Genomic DNA, 18,943 nt, shown 5'->3' with positions numbered 1-18,943 from the left:
GGCAACCGGGAAGTGATAACTGCCCTCATACCTCAAACAGCACTCAAGATCACTGTATTCATAATCAATCTCATTCTTCACTTCCTACTATTCCTTCTACCTTGACTTTCACACTAAACTTCCTCTTTCGGTTTCCTCCTCAAGTGTCACCATGGCCAACGATTCTAGTGCGCGAAACGCTGTCCCAGGTCTACTAAAACCTCGCTCCAAACTACACATTGGAGCCTTCAACGTACGTACTTTAAGTCAAGTCGGTCAACAGGCCTCCTTAGCTAAAACCCTAGAATCTCGTACCATTGATGTATGCTGTGTCTCCGAAACACGCATACAGGATCCTAGTGTGGTCATTCACTTGACCTCACCTCGCCAAAATGGACAGCCAACGAAATACACCCTCCGTGTATCTGGCGACCCGTTGGCTAGTTCTCGTGGACTTGCAGGTGTAGGCATAGCACTAAGTACAAGGGCAGAACAGGCACTATTAGAATGGATCCCCGTTAACAGTCGCCTGTGTGCTGTCTGGCTAAATGGCTCCGTAAGAACTCGGAAGGATAGGGACACACGTCGTTGCCTTTTCGTCGTTTCTGCCTACGCTCCCACTGACTGCAGCCCTGATGAAGTAAAAGATGACTTTTACAGAAAGCTCTCTGAGCTTTTTCAGAAAGCTAAGCGCTCAGACATAGTAGTCGTAGCGGGTGACTTTAATGCCCAGGTAGGCAGCTTAAATCAAACAGAAAGACATTTAGGTGGGTGTTTTAGTATTCCGGCTCAACGAACCGATAATGGTGATCGTCTGTTGCAACTATGCTCAGACAATCGTTTATTTTTGGCAAGCGCTAATTTTAAGCATAAGGAGAGACATCGTCTAACATGGCGACCACCTGCACCAAACCGACGATGGACTCAAATAGACCATATTGTCATCAGTCATCGTTGGAGAGGCTCAATAGAAGATTGTTGCTCGTATTGGAATACTTGTTTAGACTCTGATCACGCTTTAATACGAGCGCACATTTGTCTGCGCCTCAATGGACGCAGGAAAAATACACTAAGAAGACCCATTAGGATTGAACTGGAGGACGAGAAAGCCAAATGCGAATTCCAGGAACAACTGAGTTCACATCTAGGCAGTTCTGTAAACGAGACTGACCCAGATGCTGCTTGAAAAGACATACGAACAGCTGTGGAAACAGCAGTCACATCTATTAGTAATTTAAACCATAGGGCTCCAAAAAACCAGTGGATTTCCTCTAAGTCTATTTCACTGATGGATTCGCGTAAACTCATCCCATCAGGCTCTGAACATGACGACGAGCGTAAACAAATTAGATCTAGGTTAACTAAAAGTCTAAGGAACGATCGTGAGCAGTGGTGGGCAACGAAAGCAAAAGAGATGAAAAAGGCAGCGGCTGTAGGCAACACCAGGCAACTATTCAGACTAATAAAAGAAACCGGAATTAAGAAGTCAAGTGCAAGTGAGACAATCTCGGAAAAAGACGGAACCCTTATCTGCTCTCAACCCAAACGTTTAGAACGATGGGCGGAACACTTTAAGGAGCAGTTTAGCTGGCCTTCAGCTACTGCACAACTACCCACTATTCCCAGAAAACCTGAATGGAACATTGAAGTAGGCCCCCCCGACCCTACTTGAAGTTCAAAAGGCTATAACTAATCTGAAACGAGGAAGAGCAGCTGGTCCTGATGGATTGGCTCCAGAGGTCTTTAAATATGGTGGTCCAATTTTAGCGATTAGGTTGACTAATATTCTGGCTAAAATCTGGGAGACGGATGTAATCCCATCCGACTGGTCACAATCACTGTTTGTCCCAATATATAAAAAGGGGTCAAAATCATCCTGCGATAACCATAGAGGGATTAGTCTGACTAACATAGCATCTAAAATACTAGCCTCAATAATTATCAGGCGCCTAACTAAAACTCGTGAACTGCAAACACGAGAAAATCAGGCTGGCTTTAGACCTGGTCGTGGCTGTATCGACCACATATTCACCATTCGTCAAGTTTTAGAGCACAGACACGCTTATCGGCGTCAGACAATGATAGTTTTTCTTGACTTTAAAGCAGCATTTGACTCTGTAGACCGAGAGGTTCTGTGGCAGTGTCTGTCATTGAAAGGTGTACCTGAGAAGTACATAAACCTTGTGAAGGCTCTTGACTCGAACACTAGCAGTCGAGTGAGAGCTTATGGCGAACTGTCATATGATTTTACAACCTCAAGTGGTGTCCGTCAAGGTTGTCGACTATCATCATTTTTGTTTAACTTCATTATAGACCTGTTGCTGGAAATAACACTCTCGTCGACTGAATTTTCAGGAATTGATCTCCTACCAGGGGGACCACTAAGCGACTTAGAATACGCAGATGACATAGTCCTGTTTGGTGAAGACGCTGACAAAATGCAGAGTCTTCTGTTGGAACTCAGTAATAATGCCAGGATGTTTGGGATGCGTTTCTCCCCATCCAAATGTAAATTGTTACTCCAGGACTGGCCTGCGTCAACACCCGAACTAAGGATAGGGAGTGAAGTAGTCGAACGCGTGGACAACTTCACTTATCTTGGAAGTCTGATCAGCCCTAATGGGTTGGTGTCTGAGGAAATCTCATTACGGATTCAAAAGCTCGTTTGGCTTTTGCCAACTTACATCACCTATAGCGAAGACGAGATATCCGTCTATCAATTAAGGGACGAGTATACTGCGCAACACTTCGCTCTGTTCTACTTTACGGCTGTGAAACATGGCCATTAAGAGTAGAAGATACTCGTAGGTTACTAGTATTTGACCACAGATGCCTTAGAAATATTGCTCGCATCTGCTGGGATAACCGGGTAAGTAATAGCGAGGTTAGACGCAGGGTATTAGGGAATGATGGTAAATCAGTTGATGAGGTGATGAATCTTCATGGACTGAGATGGTTGGGCCACATGTTACGTATGCCTGAACACCGATTACCACGACGCTCTATGATGACTAGTGTAGGGGATGTTTGGAAGAGAGTTAGGGGCGGCCAAACCAAAACATGGCATCAGTGCTTGAAGTCACTAACTTCTAGCCTGAGCCATGTTGGCAGATGCAGACTACCTGGTTGGGGTCCGCGTGACTATCGTAACCAATGGTTGGAGACTCTGTGTGACATGGCTCAGAATCGATCACAATGGCGTAGGTGTATACACTCCTTATCTTCCATTAAACCTTGAGATTGAAATTGCTTCATAACTTTCTTCCTTCCTATACTATATCCTTATATACAACCTATAATTTATATACTACCACCACCACCAAATTAACCACTATGAATCCGGTGTCCATCTTGTTGTGCTAACGAGGTATGGCAACTTGGACCGATGCATAAATGTGCCTGGTCCTACGTTGTAGCTGACTGATTTATGTAAAATCTAATGAATTATAGTTAGCCTACAGTCCTTTAGTTAAATGACACGGTTTTTCTCTACTAATTTCCACTCAAGAAAGTTTTCAAGTATTCATATTTAATATTTTGTTTTGAAACATCGACCCGATTTTTCATCTCATTTTTGTAGGGGTTCATAATTATTACGAGTCAGTCTGGGTCTGGGCACCTGGGCAGTATCACAGCCCGCACACAAACCAAATGACTTGTGTGGCGCATATGTATTCGGTGCCCCTTTGTACCAATATTTATGTTCAAATAAATAAATAAATAACGAGCCAATATGCTCCAAATAATCTAGCTCTACCATACAATGTTCAAAATTTTTACTTATAACATGAAACTGTTAGCTGAAAATGAACTAATCATCACTATGGATCTATTGATTTGTAGTCAACTTTAGAATCTATATCCCGCAGTGACCATTTTAAAAATAATTATTGTTTGTTTGGTTACATTCATCATTATCGTATCGCAATTTCACGGTTGGTAAGATATACTAGTGGATTGAAGGCCTCCGAATGCCCTGGTACGGTCGAGGGTGAGGAGAGCCAGCTTTCCCTCGAAATGCTCTCACATGGCTACGCTTATACAACCATCGCCGAGGAAGTTATACTCACTGCCCTCTCGTTGTGGGGGTGTTGTTTACGAAAAGCGAATGTCCAGTGCTTTAACCGGGTCGGTGGACACGGAGGATCTACTTAAGGGAGTTGGAAAACCTTGGTTCCAAACCAATTGTGCACATGAGCTATAGGATCCTGAAAGAACAAGTAGCGTGTGAACCAGTCGTTGGTCACTGGCTACCATGGGACTGCATTTCTTAACGTTTCTCCACTGCCTTGTAGATCAAACTTCTACATTGAAGGCTCGGGATGTGTCCCCTACGGGAACCACCTGCTTCGGTTTGGACCCCTGGCAGTATCATAACCCACACAAAAATCAAGTAACTTTTGTGGTGCATATGTATTCGATGACCCTTTGTGCCAATATTTATGTTCAAATAAATAAAAACGGAGTTTGTGAGAAACATAATAGTTGTGACTATCGTTTCGGTTACAGCATATCCGTAAAATAAAAAATAAATATAGAAAGAGGAATATTTCCAAATATGAAATTTATTAAATAATAGTAAAGTAGTAGTGAATTGAGTTCATGATAAATATAAAGATAAGGAATACCTTCGTATACAAAATCCAGGTTTCACCTCATGAATAACTAAGGCCTCTGCTTTTTAGGGAGTTAGAGTAAGAATTTTTCAGTAGATTCAGATAGATCCTACAATCAACCTTAAAATTAACACGTGAGTTTGTCGAGGGATCACAGCCACTTCCATGTTCAATAATGGAACTCTACTGTTTCCCTCTTTCGCTTGTTATAACCAACCTGAGACATGTCCTCATATTCGGGCTAAAGGCAGACGCCAGCTACCGTCAATACATCTTGCTCCACAAGAGTAGGTGAACTCCGTGTTTTCTATTTCTGTTTGGCACTTCAGTAGTTTGTATTTCTCAGTTATATGCAGCCTTTTCCAACTCCTGAATCTCAATAAATGACATCTCCAGTCTCTTGAAACCTCATTCCGAAACAAACATTTTCGTTTTAAGTGTTAGCACTTTATGCCAAATCACCATTAAAAATTATGAAATGCTATGCTGTCGACCCATTCCCTTTCAGAAACCGTCTTGAAAAATCTAAGTGTGTTTCTTTACTTGACTTATCTTGGTAGAAAACCTGTGCTATTTTTCTGAGACTCAATAACCATTTATGTTAATTTTGGTACTGTAGATGTACTGTTGAGCTTATAACTAGAATGAGAAATTTTGGTCAATGTTCTAGTTCATAGATGTCTGTTGCTATCCTATATAGATGCACTGTTAGAACTCAGAATTATCATGATACGCACGACTGACATTTTGTGGTGTTTGACTGTTCTCCAACTAGCTTCATTTTTGACATGGTAAAAGTGGCTTGACCAGTCAAGCCTTTATCGTACTTTAGATACTGGGATAGTGATAGTGTATGTCACTGGAAGACTGGTCAAAGAAGTACGTAAATATTTACCCAAGTATTACTGCTTTATTCAGAGCTTACGATCAACTGATTTCTAAGTCAACTGCTTCAAGTGATGTTTGTCAAAATTATCCACTTTCAATTTTTAGTGAATCTTACCATTGCTATACTTCCTTAGGCGACTGCCATTGTTTTTTCAGAGATTAACCATCTATTTGAGTATTCACTGAATTCGAGTGCATAGATGACGTAGTACCGTTTAGCGACCGCCGAAAAATATACATCTTTCTCTTACTGAATCAGAAATGTTACTTCAGCATTGGTATGCATTGTCACCTAGTCTGATCGTAAAAGGTATGCTTTGAACACTTCAATTATCTTGGCTGTCTCCAACCAGGAGAGGGCTGACAAAATCTCAGCTTGGATATAGAAAAACCATTTAGCTTTTGCTGACTCCGACACTTATAGTATAGGAAAGATTTGTGTCTGCCTATCAAAGATGGAGTTTGTACTGTACTTATTTATGGCTGTAAAGTCTGGCTTATAAAAGCACAAGACGCATGTAGGATGCTAGTATCTAGTCATTAGTCTCCTTTAAGCATCCTCCATATAGAAGGAAATCACGTATTGAGCTATTCTGAATTCTGATTTTGATTAACCGGTTAAAGTAGTCGGTCGGTTGACAAGGTTGTGGACCTATTTTGGTTCGATGAACCCGGTAGTATCACTGGTTTTCACTCTTGGGGTGTGGACCGAATTCGAGTACACAAATATGTACTTGGTAACTGAGATAATAAAAAATTCACGTTTACTTGAATCCCTAGGACATGTACGACCAATGCTTAACTTATGTTGTTTAAAATAAAGGCTGCGGCAAACCCTAACATGGGATAAGTGAATGTATTCATTAATTGTTGATGTGATCTGTGTTTTGAGGTAAAAAGTTTCTGATTGGGGTCTACAAGATACTCTTAATGTTTAATTGGAAAATTATTTTATATGAACTAAAAGGATTCATTCTTTATCGTACAAATGTTAAATGTAACATTTCCTCGTACACTTCATCTCTTGGTTGTCTTCTTTCTGGCTTTTATTTCTACGTCTCGAATACTATTACTATTTTCATCATGTTGTTTAAACGTTGATATATAGAATAGGTTTTGAGTTTATGATTTACGATTTGTCACTTACATACCAACACGATAGTCATATCCCCACTAGCTACTTTGAACTATTATATTTTTGTATTCTTTTGATTGAAATAATTTTCGTCCTAATCATAATCTACTTCCATACATTTTAGTTCCGGTGAACTGAAACTGAAAGTGATAGATAATGGTGGTGAAATATGTTGTTCCTTCCCAGTAGAAGTTGGTAACAAAACAATTTGTCAAACAATAAATAAAGGTAAAGCAGTTTGATTCATTTGATTTATATATATATATATATATATATATATATATATATATATAAACAAGTAGAGTAACTTTTCTCACAATAAATCAACCTTTCGCTACTGGAAATAAATTCCAGTGATGTCAGTAAGCAATCACCATTTGGATGAAGTCAATTTCGTTGTTACTGTTAAACATATGTATTAAAACTGTGATAAAAAAAACTCTAAAAATACCTTACCACTTTTCATTTTTTCCTGAAACCATAATATTCTGTATAGCTAGTTCTATTGGTTTGTCGTATTGCGCTTATCACTATGATTTTCAAATTTTATCTCTACAATAAAATATCCCTTAAACGTCTGGGTTCATTCCCTTGACTTTCTAATTTTTCTAGTATTTGGGTTGAAGCATGTAGGCGGACGAAATCTCCCATGAACTAACTAATCAGGTAGAGTAATAACACATTCAGGGCATAATGAATTATTTAGTAGATTGAAATTTTATAAAAGAAAGTTGCGTGAAATAGTCTGTTTTCTCAAGAAAGCAGTAATCTCACAAATTAAAAAAATAATTTATTAAATCACACCTTTCATGATTTGGACGGGGTTTTTCTTTAACTATCTTGGAAAGTACAAACGCATAGTTCAAGTTGTTTTTCAGACAACTCTGTGGTGGGATTCTTTAACTGTATGCAGGACAGTATATTTCACAAATTGAACAAGCATTTTGCAAATTTTAACGGTACAGTTCTAAAGGTTACTGGAAAGTTGATTTTTGACTTGTCAGTCCTTTTTTTTCAAGATTATTTTGATTCCAATTCCATTAGTTATTCTGGTCTCGACTTACCACTTCCAATATATACGTATGCTTAATTAAGGAGTGAAGGGAGCTCTAACTCTAAATATTTTCATTAAGTATGTTGTGCAGTGTATTTATTTTAGAAAAACTAGCAATAGCATCCGATTGCCAAAATCTTTTAAGATAAAGCTGAATTTGAACCTCTAAGTTACAGTCCAATAATGTCCTTAACATTTAGGCAAAGTTGTATCATCATCCAGTGAGTAATTTTGCGTCATATACCGTTGGATTTCACTCATACATTTAGAATCTTATCACACTAACGACTAATGTTTTATGTGCTGTGAAACGAATACTTTATTGTTAAGAATTTTAATTCCTTATTACCTGGAGAATATACGTCAGGAGTCCCTTGGAAATTTACAAAATAAACAGAAATTAATAATCGATTCCGATCGTTTTTAATTTGTTTTATGTATGTATTTAAACTTATAAATCAAAGCCACATTCACCCTGTTTACAATTAAACAGGCGTTAATGATTACTAACAATACTGCGTATCCATCCCATATTTAGTTCTTCTTTACCCATTCTGTTATGACCCTGACTTTTCATCGATAAGAAGGGGAAAACTAATTCCTTTTCGGTATTCTGGTTAAATATTACCTGTAAGCACTTCCATGTATCCCTTGATACTAGCCGCACAGTTGTTCCACTTGAAAACACGCTGATGGAGTATGACTCGGCTCAAGAGAGAGAACATAAAAAGTGGATTAATTTATTTTACATGCATACTAAATTTCCGAAACATCTCAATACACTCATTTGTGTATAGATTTAATTCTCAAGGATTATTAGTCAAACCTAAAATAAATGTAACTGAAGACAATGTTATATTGACCAACTGTCATGTTGAATGAATCCATAATTGAAATTCTCAGAATACAATTGAATGTTATACTCAGCGAATTTCATGCTAAATTGACTCGTAATCTTATCCTTGATCTCTCCTCAACGCTTTATACCGTGAGTAAATATCTCATTTAATGTTATTAGAGATTTGAGATCATCATTATAGATTTTAGAACATATTTGTTTACTTTGCCTTAGTTCGTCGCATGCTTCTGAGGTTTGTTTGGTGTGTAAACTCCGATTTTAATCCTTTGCTCGAAAAGTTTTTAGATTACTGAGGAAATGTCGCGTAACCTTAGGCCATCTGAAGTGTTTTTCAAGATGTTTCACTACAGTATTTTTTTACACTGATTGTATGTTGTTGTTGAGGCGATCCTGAAAATTTCTCGCAATAGACATGACAAGCTCAGGAAAAATAAAAAAGCATTTCATCCAATCAGCGTTTGACTAGAAGTTTTGCCAGAAACATCACAAAAATGAAAAGTCACATGTAGATTTTCTGATCGGCTGATTACTACACTGCTACTATGTTTTGTAGCATTCCAGAATTTTCAGGAAAACCCAAGGACTTCTAAAATACTATAAAAACCCTATATTTTCTGTACATAAATAAACCTTTGGAGTAAAGTTCATCTCACATATTTCGCGCCTTTTCTCTCGTGTTCAAGTTTCTGTGTAGTTCTAGCTTGGGGGTTACGAGACTAGCTTAGGATCCGAGTATAGGGTTCAATCAACAAGACTTATCAGTGGCGACGGGGATGGGATTCGAACCCACGCGAGGAAACCTCAATGAAGTAGCAATAGTGTCTCTATCACATCTCACGAATTAGTTGCTTTTGTGAATCCATTTTATGTTTATTTTAATCCGATTCATACCAACCTATTGTTTAGTTTAAATTGTTGGTTTTCAGAAATCATGCTGGTTTATTAATAGTTTTTATTCATTTAAATGTGTATGTATTTCTCTCTCAACGTACATCATTCGTCTTCATTTTTAGTTACTGAACTCTCATCAGACAAATCAGAACATGAGAATTTGCGAATAATACATAGACAGGCATATCGCTCATTTCCAGACACTGCGAAGTCACAACGCAATGTTAATGTAAAGAACAGCTCCCTCGAAAAACCTAGTCCGCAAATAAATTACAAACCAAAGCACACTTCTACCTGTTCTCCTGTTATTGGTTCATGCGAGTCTCAATTAGGTGCAGTTGCAAGACTAGCTATCGATGGTGGGCTTACAACTGATCAACTGCTTCAAATAGGATCTTCAGAAACTAATCAACTTGGGCACTATTTATATCAATCATCCACCAGCTGTAATCAGAAACGTTTGGTACCAGATCCCAACTACAGATTTTCACACTCAAGGAATACGAACTTTTCAACCACTCATCCTACTTCTCCTTACCCTCACGTTTGTCGTGTTTCTCCACGAGGGACTAGAAGACCTGTATGCTATAGTTCTAGCCAATCTGTTAACCTTGTTCGAAGTCCCGGTACAACTGCTGCGCATGACCAATCACATGTTCCTATTTCTCCTACCCATACTGCTCATTGCAATCCTCGTCTATCGCAGTGCACCACATCTCGTGATAACCTACTCACGTGGCATCATCTTAACAGTAGTCGTGTTTCCCTTGCTGCTCAAATGACTCGTGTTGGTGGACTTGTTTTCGCCACTGGTTCACCAAATCTTGTGTCAGAAAACTCGGATTCGAACCCGGTCGAAAAAAGTATTCCTTCAACCAAGCCTTATCAATCGGTATCTGCTTGTACGTCTCCCACCAACGTGAAACATACTGTGTCATCTCATTCCCAATCAAGTTCTTTCTTTTCATGTTCAAATGTTCCTAGTCCAACGAATACCCCATCTTTATCTTCTACAAATGTTACATACAACATAGCGGCCACAGATATAGTTCGTTTGGGACCAGGTAATATTGTTACTCGAGCTGCAGCTGGTTCGACTGTGTACAGTCCTTCAAGTTTGATTCGAATGCACTGTTCTCCACAACCATATGTTGGAATGGGGATGACTGGAAGTCCTTATGTTCCTGTAGTGTCCACGCTTACAATCTCTAATTTAAACGTCCCTTCACCTGTATTATCGGATGGAGATGACTCGTGTTTGTGTACAAAGCCCACCATCAATTCTGAACCGAATATTTCAACTACATATTCAGATTTGGAGACAAATAGAACACCTGAATCAGTCTTTCCTTGTTCAAGTAAGGAATACTCGCTGATATGTTCATAAGTACATTTACTTATCTGTCTATAAATACTATATTTGATGTTTAAAATGCAGAAAGAAGTTTTGATTTAATGTACGTATTTTGCTGTATTAGGAGACAATTAGCATACATAACTTATAGTAGGTAGTCAAACTTTAAGCTTGTTGAGTATGTTAGGTGCTGTTGAGCGTAAAGGGTATTTCAAATCTGTGCATTGTTCAGATATGATGTCAACAAGTGTACTCAAGACTATTTTCGATGCAACACGTATTAATGTCTGAGACTACTTTATTTCTGGTTGGTTCATAAAAACATCTTCGTAACATACAAAACTAGTATTTTACATTAAGCATTTTTACTCCTTGCACATGGTGATTTTAGGAAAATGATTGTCCTTACTTGCATATTGAATGTTAAAGTTACAAGTGATGCATAATTGATCTATTTTATTTACCTACGGTAGCATCTTCACCAAGTCCTACAAAAATGTCTCCATCAATAGTAAATCGACCAGGAACGAAGAAAAGTTATGTGAATCCTTCTATGCGATCTTCAGCACCTGTGACATCATCCCAATATATTTCCACTTCTGAAGGGTAAGTTGTTGCAGTTTATCGTTCTTTTTCAATTCAGCTTATCAACATGTTGCTTACATACTTACTCCTGTTACACCTCTTCGAAAAGCATGGGCCACACACCAGGATTCCCCATAAAACTCTATTCTGAGCAATCTATTCCACTTGTTTCCAGTTGCTATTCATCCTTTTGATGTCTGCTTCCAATTCCCGACTCAATGTGTTCCCTGGTCTTCCTCTTTTCCTTTTCCCTTCAAGACTTCAAGTTAGCGCCCGCCTCGTGATGCAGCTTGATGATTTCCACAACGTATGTCTTATCCACCCCCAACATCTTTTCCTAATTTCCTCTTCAACTGAAAGCTGATTTGTTCTCACCTACAGTAGGCTGTTGCTGATGGTATCTGGTCAACTGACATTGAATAATATCTTGTGTAGACAATTGTTTATAAATACTTGTATTTTGTGATTGTATATTCAGCTCCGTACAATAGAACTGTCTTAACGTTCATATTGAAGATTCTAAGATGTTGGCTTGCATGCCGTTGTTTTGAGTTGCATATGTTCTTCAACTGTAGGAATGCCACCTTGCTTTGTCAATCTGGGCATTCCCATTCACATCAGATTCTCCTTGTTCATCGATGATACTGACCAGGTATGTGAAAGTTTCCGCCTGTTGCAGAGCTAATCCACCAGGTGTGATTGGGTTGGTGTTGTCCGTGCTGTAGTTGAGGATGTTGCTTTTTCCCTTGTGTATGTTGAGACCTACTAATGCAGAGGTCACTGCTGCTACAGTGGTTATCTCGATCTGCATTTGTTGGTGTGTATGGAACAAGTTGTCTAGGTGACGTATGAAGTCCGAATCGTCTAGTTGCATGCAAGATGTCCATTGTATTCCGTGCTTCTCTTGAGATGTGGGGATCTTCACAATCCAGTCAACCAGTAGAAGAAAGAGAAAGGGTGAGAGGAAGCAGTCTTGTCTGACACCGGTCATCACTTGGACTGCGTCCGTCAGCTGTCCTCCATGCACGACTTTGCAGTGTAGTCCATCGTATGAATTCCGTTTGATGTTGACGATCTTCTCGGCTTATCACTCCATAGTGTCGGAGAAGGTTCCATAAGGCTCTTTTATCCACACTGTCGAACTCCTTCTCATAGTCAAGGAATTTTATGTATGACGACCTCGATTGAATCGATTGCTGAACAATGATCCATAGTGTTGCGATTCGGTCTGTGCACGACCGGTCCTTACGGAATGCGATCTGTTGATCTCGAAGCTGGACGCCTACTGAATGTTTCATCCTGTTCAGTAACACTCTGTTGAGAACTTTTCCTTGTGTCAATAGTAGTGTGATACGTGTGTAGTTCTGACATATGTTCAGATCTCCTTTCTTTGATATCTTGGTGATATATCCTTCTTTTTAGTCTGTTGGGACTTGTTCTTCCTCCCAAATCCTGCTGAATAAGACGTCGAGCATGCTTGCAGTTACTTGTATATCTGACTTCAGTGCTTGAGCTGGTGTGTGATGAGGTGCTCCTGTTTTCTCACTGTTGATTTGTCTGATGGCCATTCCGGTTTCATCGATCGTTGGTGGAGTGACAGGTGTAGGGAGGTGTGTGTGTGTGTGGTGATTCGATGTCTGGTTGGTTCAGTGGGGCTAGTCCATTAGAGAGTCCTTCAAAATGTTCTACCCATCTTTTCCTCTGTTCTTGAATCTCAGTGATTGTCTTGTCTTCTTTGTCCGTGACTGATCTCTCTGGTTTACTTACTATATTTCCTTTCCAGTTTCTTCGTTGTGTCATATAGTTGTTTGATATTCCGTTCTGTTTCTGCATTTTCCACTGTCGCTGCTGGGTCTTCCATGTATTTCTGCTTGTCGGCTATAATGCATCTTTTCAGTCTCTTGTTTTATTTTGTGTACTCTGTCTATGGATTGGGTTTTTCTGTTCTTGTCCGACTGTTGTAAATTGCTGTCCCCTTGTTCTTCATTTCTTGAATCCTGTCCAAGGTTTCGATAGAGATCTGTTCCTTATGATGATGCTTGTTGCGGCTCGACAGTTTCCTACACGTTGAAGTTAGCGCTTCTTTGATCCCTTTCCAGTTTGTCTTTCATAGTAGTTTGATCATCTTTGAGTAGATCTTGTAAGGCTTTGAACTTGTTGTTGAGAATTATCTTGAATTCGTTGAGTTTGTCAATATGTGGAAGGAAGACTGTATTAAACCATTGTAATGCAGTTTCCCCAGTTGTCTGATGTTTCCTAAGATTTATCAGCCTATGAAAACGGTAACATTATTAGCAGAAATAGGTGATAGCTAGCGGTGGAATCCAGGACTAGCGTCTCATATTATTTGACACTCGTCAGTTGGATGTTTTTGTGTCCCAGCCCGATCAATTGCAGTCGAAAACATCGATGGGAGGATTCGAGTTATCATTACAAATGGTGTGACGTTTTTTTTCAATTAATATGTTTCAAACTGGTTTCTTCTATCTAATAATTCTTCCATACTTGTTTATTCTTCATCTCCGCTCATCCTTTTTCTCCTCACTTTCTATTTTCTCTATATTATACACTGCTTCTTGTTAATTTGATATTGATGAAGACTTATGAGGATTTAAAATCGTATCTGGTTATTGTTATCTTTACAATTATATTTAATTCGACCAGTCTACTGACTGTTTGCTTGATGAATTTCTGAGTTATACTTTTTTTCAACGATAAAGTCTTTAAGTTCTTGTCATTTCCTCACATATTTATATTATCCATTGGTATTGAAGTTGTAGCTCGATGTTCACACAACGTGAATGCTAATCAGTAAGTTATAGTTTTCAACTCTACTTCACTTAAATTGATCTCGGCAGCCGGATAGTAACAGTATTTATCACCAACCCTCATAAAATGATGATCAACTTAGTAAATGTTAGCTAAAATGTAATTTCAATACATGTTATTGAAAACCAATGGTATATTGTGTGTAGTTTAGGAATAGACTTGCACAACTTAGTTTGGCAATAGTATTCTTGGTGAAAATTTTTAAAAAGAAAATATTTCATTTCATAAAAAGAAATATCGGCTCAGAAATATAGTTCAACTATTTCCATTCTCTGTGTAAACTAAGATATATATATCCATTTTGTTAGCATTGTCTTGCTGTTTTATTGACTGTAATTTTCTTTTCTTTCTCCTCTTTCTTTCTTTTTTCAACCCCTTGTCGATTGACTGGTCATCTGATCCGCTTGTGTTATTTACGTTCATACATTTTTCCTCGAAAAAAGAACTTTCATTTATTTTATAATTGTTTCTAGGATAGAGAGGATTTTTTTTACAATATTCCGTTTCGTTTGTTGTTGATGAGGGTGGTGTTATTGTTACTATTTATGGATAAGCAACAGGGTTTCATCGTGTTTTCTTTATTGATTTCCGGACATGTGGGTATATATATATATATATATATATATATATATATATATGGTGCGTATTATAGGATGATACAATACTACAAAGCATAATATTCTTGAACAGACCGATGGTTTATTTAAATCTTCATGAATAAACGACTGTTGTCAAACCTTCATAGGTTTGTTTTCTTCTAGTCATTGCTTTTATTTGCGATTCTTTTTTAGCGAACATTTTATATCAGATTTTTGAATCTATTCTTTTTCAGCAAACAGTTTTTGTTGTTAGTTAGGGTGATCATAAAAGTCAATGTGAACTATGATGTAACCGCCCCTTACTCAAAGTAAGATCCTCAATAAAATCTCATTGAATTACAAAAACAGCACCTTACTTGTTACTTAATTTCACTATTTACCTCAAACACTACAATAGTTTATCTGTGAGAACAGTTTATTTCAAGTTACAAACAGTCAAAGGAATATTGATATATCGATATCCTGGTCCTTTGCAAGTCAATAAGCATAACTCGGAACCAACGATTTCATTTTGTTGGTGCTGGGATAACCTCAGTGGAATTGTTCCATAACATTTCGGCTTAATATTTAAATATGTCACGACCATTTTCCTAGGTATTTAAAAAGCTAGAAGGGATGGGTGAAGGGCAATGAAAGCCACATAAGCTTTGTTCAAGGACCTTCATTAATAACTTCTTATTAATATCAGAAGGGGTTTTGTGGATATTATAGTAATTCCAATAGTTGAGATCATGAGTCAATTGAAGCCAGACCACTATGAAAAACCTAGAAGCACTGGACAGCCGTTTCATCCTATTGTGGGACTCTCCAGCCAGTGCACATCCACAATCCACCTCGCGAGATTCGAACCCAGGACCTATCAGGCTTAACCTCTAGAACCACTGAGCCAGCATCCAACGGTGTTAATGTCCAGTGCTTCCAGGTTTTTCATAGTGGTCTAGCTTCAATTGATTCATGATCTCAACTATTGAAATTGCTTATTAGTCAAAAGTTTTATTTCAGTTAAGAAATTTTATTGTAACGATAATGAATGTAATGGTTCATTTTGTTTATAATTGCCTATTAAATTAAAGTTACCATGAAATAATTTTCTCCTGTGTAAATTTCAATGTTCACCTATATTTTTCAAATCTTTCACTGTAAAATGTAGCCCTGTCGCTGATTCCTTCTTACCTCATCCTAAACCATTGAATCTTTACAATGTACCAAGTTCGCAAATAGTTCGAACCGTTAGACATCTTCGGCGTATTAGACACATTCTTGGTGATTCAGTGAGTATCATTCGATATTTCATTTTATTTTGTATCCTATCGTGATCACTGTTCTGTGTAATATATTTTTTATCAAGAAATATGACCAGTTATTTAGTTAAGTTTGAACTGCATATCTTCCAGTTTAGAAATCCGAATAGTATTATACCTCCCAAATCTAATACATCTCTTTTACAATTGATTTCTGATATTTTTATACCACACCATGCGACAGGATTTTGCTTTACATTCTTATTCACATGCTACCCTATAGAGCTACTAGGCTGTACTAATTTTTCAGTTACGTAAACGTCTATACCCTCTACTTTTGGTTTGATAGTTTTGCTGTCTTAAGGCTATTCTTTGTTGCCATATTTACACAGATTTTCCATCACAAATTTGACTATTCATTTTGAATGTCAGGTTTTCCTTATCACTTGATTTTTTCATGTCTTCCAGCACCTTAAGGACTATTATCAAAGTGTTGTGTACCAGTCTTCAGGTCTATCGAGCTCACATTAGATCTCATTCGTATTAAAAGAATCTCAGTCGTTCGCAATTAGAGACTTGCCGTACCACAGTTGTAAAGAATCAATAATATCTCTAAAAGAAATTGCATTCGATACCATATCTTAATTCCCATCGAATAAGTTCATTCCTTTTTAAGAATAACGTGCATCATGAAATGACGTCAACTAAACAATCCATTCAAAACTAAGACAGACTTACTGAGTAGCTATTTCGTCCTAATTCGGAGCTTATATGTTCACATTATGTGCCTCTACAATCACACCACGAGTCAAACTGATGGTCATCTAGCTGTGCTTCTCGCTTTTGACAATGCCTGGTTTGAAAATCACAAAAACTATCATAGTTAAGGTATCATTACCAAGCTCTGATTTGATAATTTCGAATAAACAGAGCATTGGGTAGATTGTTATAAATAAATAATATGATTGTAATATCCCAATGAGTAGAAAAATCAGATATTTTGATGTTTCGTGACTCACTGTATGCCACTTCTTCAGAGAATAAATAACCAGATTAAAATTAATCCAATTTTAAATAGAACAACGGAACAATAAGAATATTATGTGATCAATCAAAAAACAGGTCTGAAAAAATCAATGTCATGTCATTTCGGTCAAGCTGATTCATAAGCGACATGTATGTAAATTTGTGTGTATGTATATGTGCACTGTTAAGGATGAAAATTGTGTGACTTTTATGGTGAGAAAGGAGAGAGTCCAATTGGTAAGGTAATAGTGTGAATTGTAAATAATTTCCGACTAGGTGGCTAGGATAGATAGTCCAAATAGGATGTATGGTAAGGCCTTCCTTTCTATTGACAGAAGTAGGATTAAGCATTATATGGAACGCTTCAGCTACTATCCTTTCTTTGTAATTGGAAAAGCCTTTTTGTAATATTTTGATATTTTTGAAATCGATTTGATGGTCGTTGAAAATAGCGTGAGCTGCTATTGCCGATTTAATTTGAATTCTATCCAATTCTGCAGGATTATTAGGTTTCTTTGTGTACTTAATATGTTCTTTGACACGAGTCAAGATTTCGCGAGATGACTCTTCAATATAGAAGGCATCACAATCGACACAACCTAATTTGTAGGCTCAGTTCTGTGTAGACATGAATGGGATTTTTTCTTTTAATTGGACTTAAGTACTTCCAAGTGTGTCCGTTGTTTTGAGATATACTTTAATTCTGTGTTGTTTTAAGATTCTTTGGAGTTCTTCAGTTGTGCCATGACGGTATGGAAAAACTGCAGTACCAATCCATGGCATTTCATCCGAATTATTTTTATTACGCACTGAACCGTCTTGTTTTAATATACTTCTAATAATCTGCGTAATGTAATTATATTTGTATGGAAACATTTCCACCAAGTGTTATTTTGTATTTTCATAATACTTAAGAAAAAATGTATGTACATATATGTGTAGACATATGATCGCGTGTTTTGTGTTTCATCTTGGAAAAAGTTTGCCATAAAAAACGACTACTTGACCAAAAACTATTTCTAGTATTCATTAATTACCGAAAATGTTCCTATTAGATCTTACTTCTGACTTTAACTAGTCTTTTTTTCAAATTTATTTAAATAGATTGGCTACACCAGTTCTCCAACGTCAGCGTCCACAAGTGCACTTGCAGATGAAGATAAAGATGACTCTGTTAGTTCACCTAAGGTTGGACAACTACGATCTCATGGTTATCATTCTGTTGAATCGATCAGACGATCTAGTTTACTATGTGATTGTTTTCCAAATCAGACTACTGATGTGAATGATAGGAAATCTGTAAAAATTTTGAACTCTCATACACCGTCATATCCTGTGACTGCATCTATCTACTGGAATGATTCTGAAATAGAGGTTAGCTTTTATTCTTTATAGTTTTGTTTTCACATTTGCAAATTAGGGTTTTATATTATGACAAAGTTGATTGTTTTTCTTTTAAATATTCTGACTTAAAGATGTTTACCATACATGCACTTGATTTCTGTTAATTGGTTTTTCACATTGAAATCATTTATTGTTAGTAGTCTTATACCTCAAAGTTAGTTCGAGTGCTGTTAGACGTGTGTGGGCAGTTGTTACTTTCTGGTTACCTACACCATGGAGGGATACTTCTTGAGGTGCTTGAGAAGGAAGCTAGATTAGTAGTGGTCTTGACGATCTAGCAAGGGAACCTCAGAACCCAGTAAACAACAAATTAAGACCAATTACACACAGTCTTTTTGCGACTACTTCTTGATGTGTTAGTTCTGGAGTTTAAATGCCTTACCTCTCGGTGTTTGATGTCCGTTGTTAAAACGCAGCATTTTTGCAGATGCTAGTCTCCTGAATGGGAAATTGTACTACTACTACTACTACTACTACTACTAC

The 18,943-nt window shown here is 37.5% G+C and overlaps 1 protein-coding gene across 1 annotated transcript in view; it reads left to right on the top strand.

Moving 5' to 3' along the window:
* Smp_180150 (DNA-directed RNA polymerase, putative) overlaps nucleotides 1-18,943 on the top strand; it is a gene marked incomplete at both ends in the record, with an annotated part of 70,337 nt that overhangs the window by 2,491 nt on the left and 48,903 nt on the right. The window contains 5 exons of the mRNA XM_018791936.1: nucleotides 6,743-6,846; nucleotides 9,545-10,780; nucleotides 11,250-11,382; nucleotides 15,940-16,060; nucleotides 18,161-18,430. Of these exons, the coding sequence (XP_018644846.1) occupies nucleotides 6,743-6,846; nucleotides 9,545-10,780; nucleotides 11,250-11,382; nucleotides 15,940-16,060; nucleotides 18,161-18,430 (1,864 nt within the window). The remainder of the gene's footprint in view (nucleotides 1-6,742; nucleotides 6,847-9,544; nucleotides 10,781-11,249; nucleotides 11,383-15,939; nucleotides 16,061-18,160; nucleotides 18,431-18,943) is intronic.

Source organism: Schistosoma mansoni (assembly GCF_000237925.1).
Source record: "Schistosoma mansoni, WGS project CABG00000000 data, chromosome 1 unplaced supercontig 0010, strain Puerto Rico, whole genome shotgun sequence".
NCBI lineage: Eukaryota > Metazoa > Platyhelminthes > Trematoda > Strigeidida > Schistosomatidae > Schistosoma > Schistosoma mansoni.
This window is presented reverse-complemented; position numbering and strand designations above follow the sequence as displayed.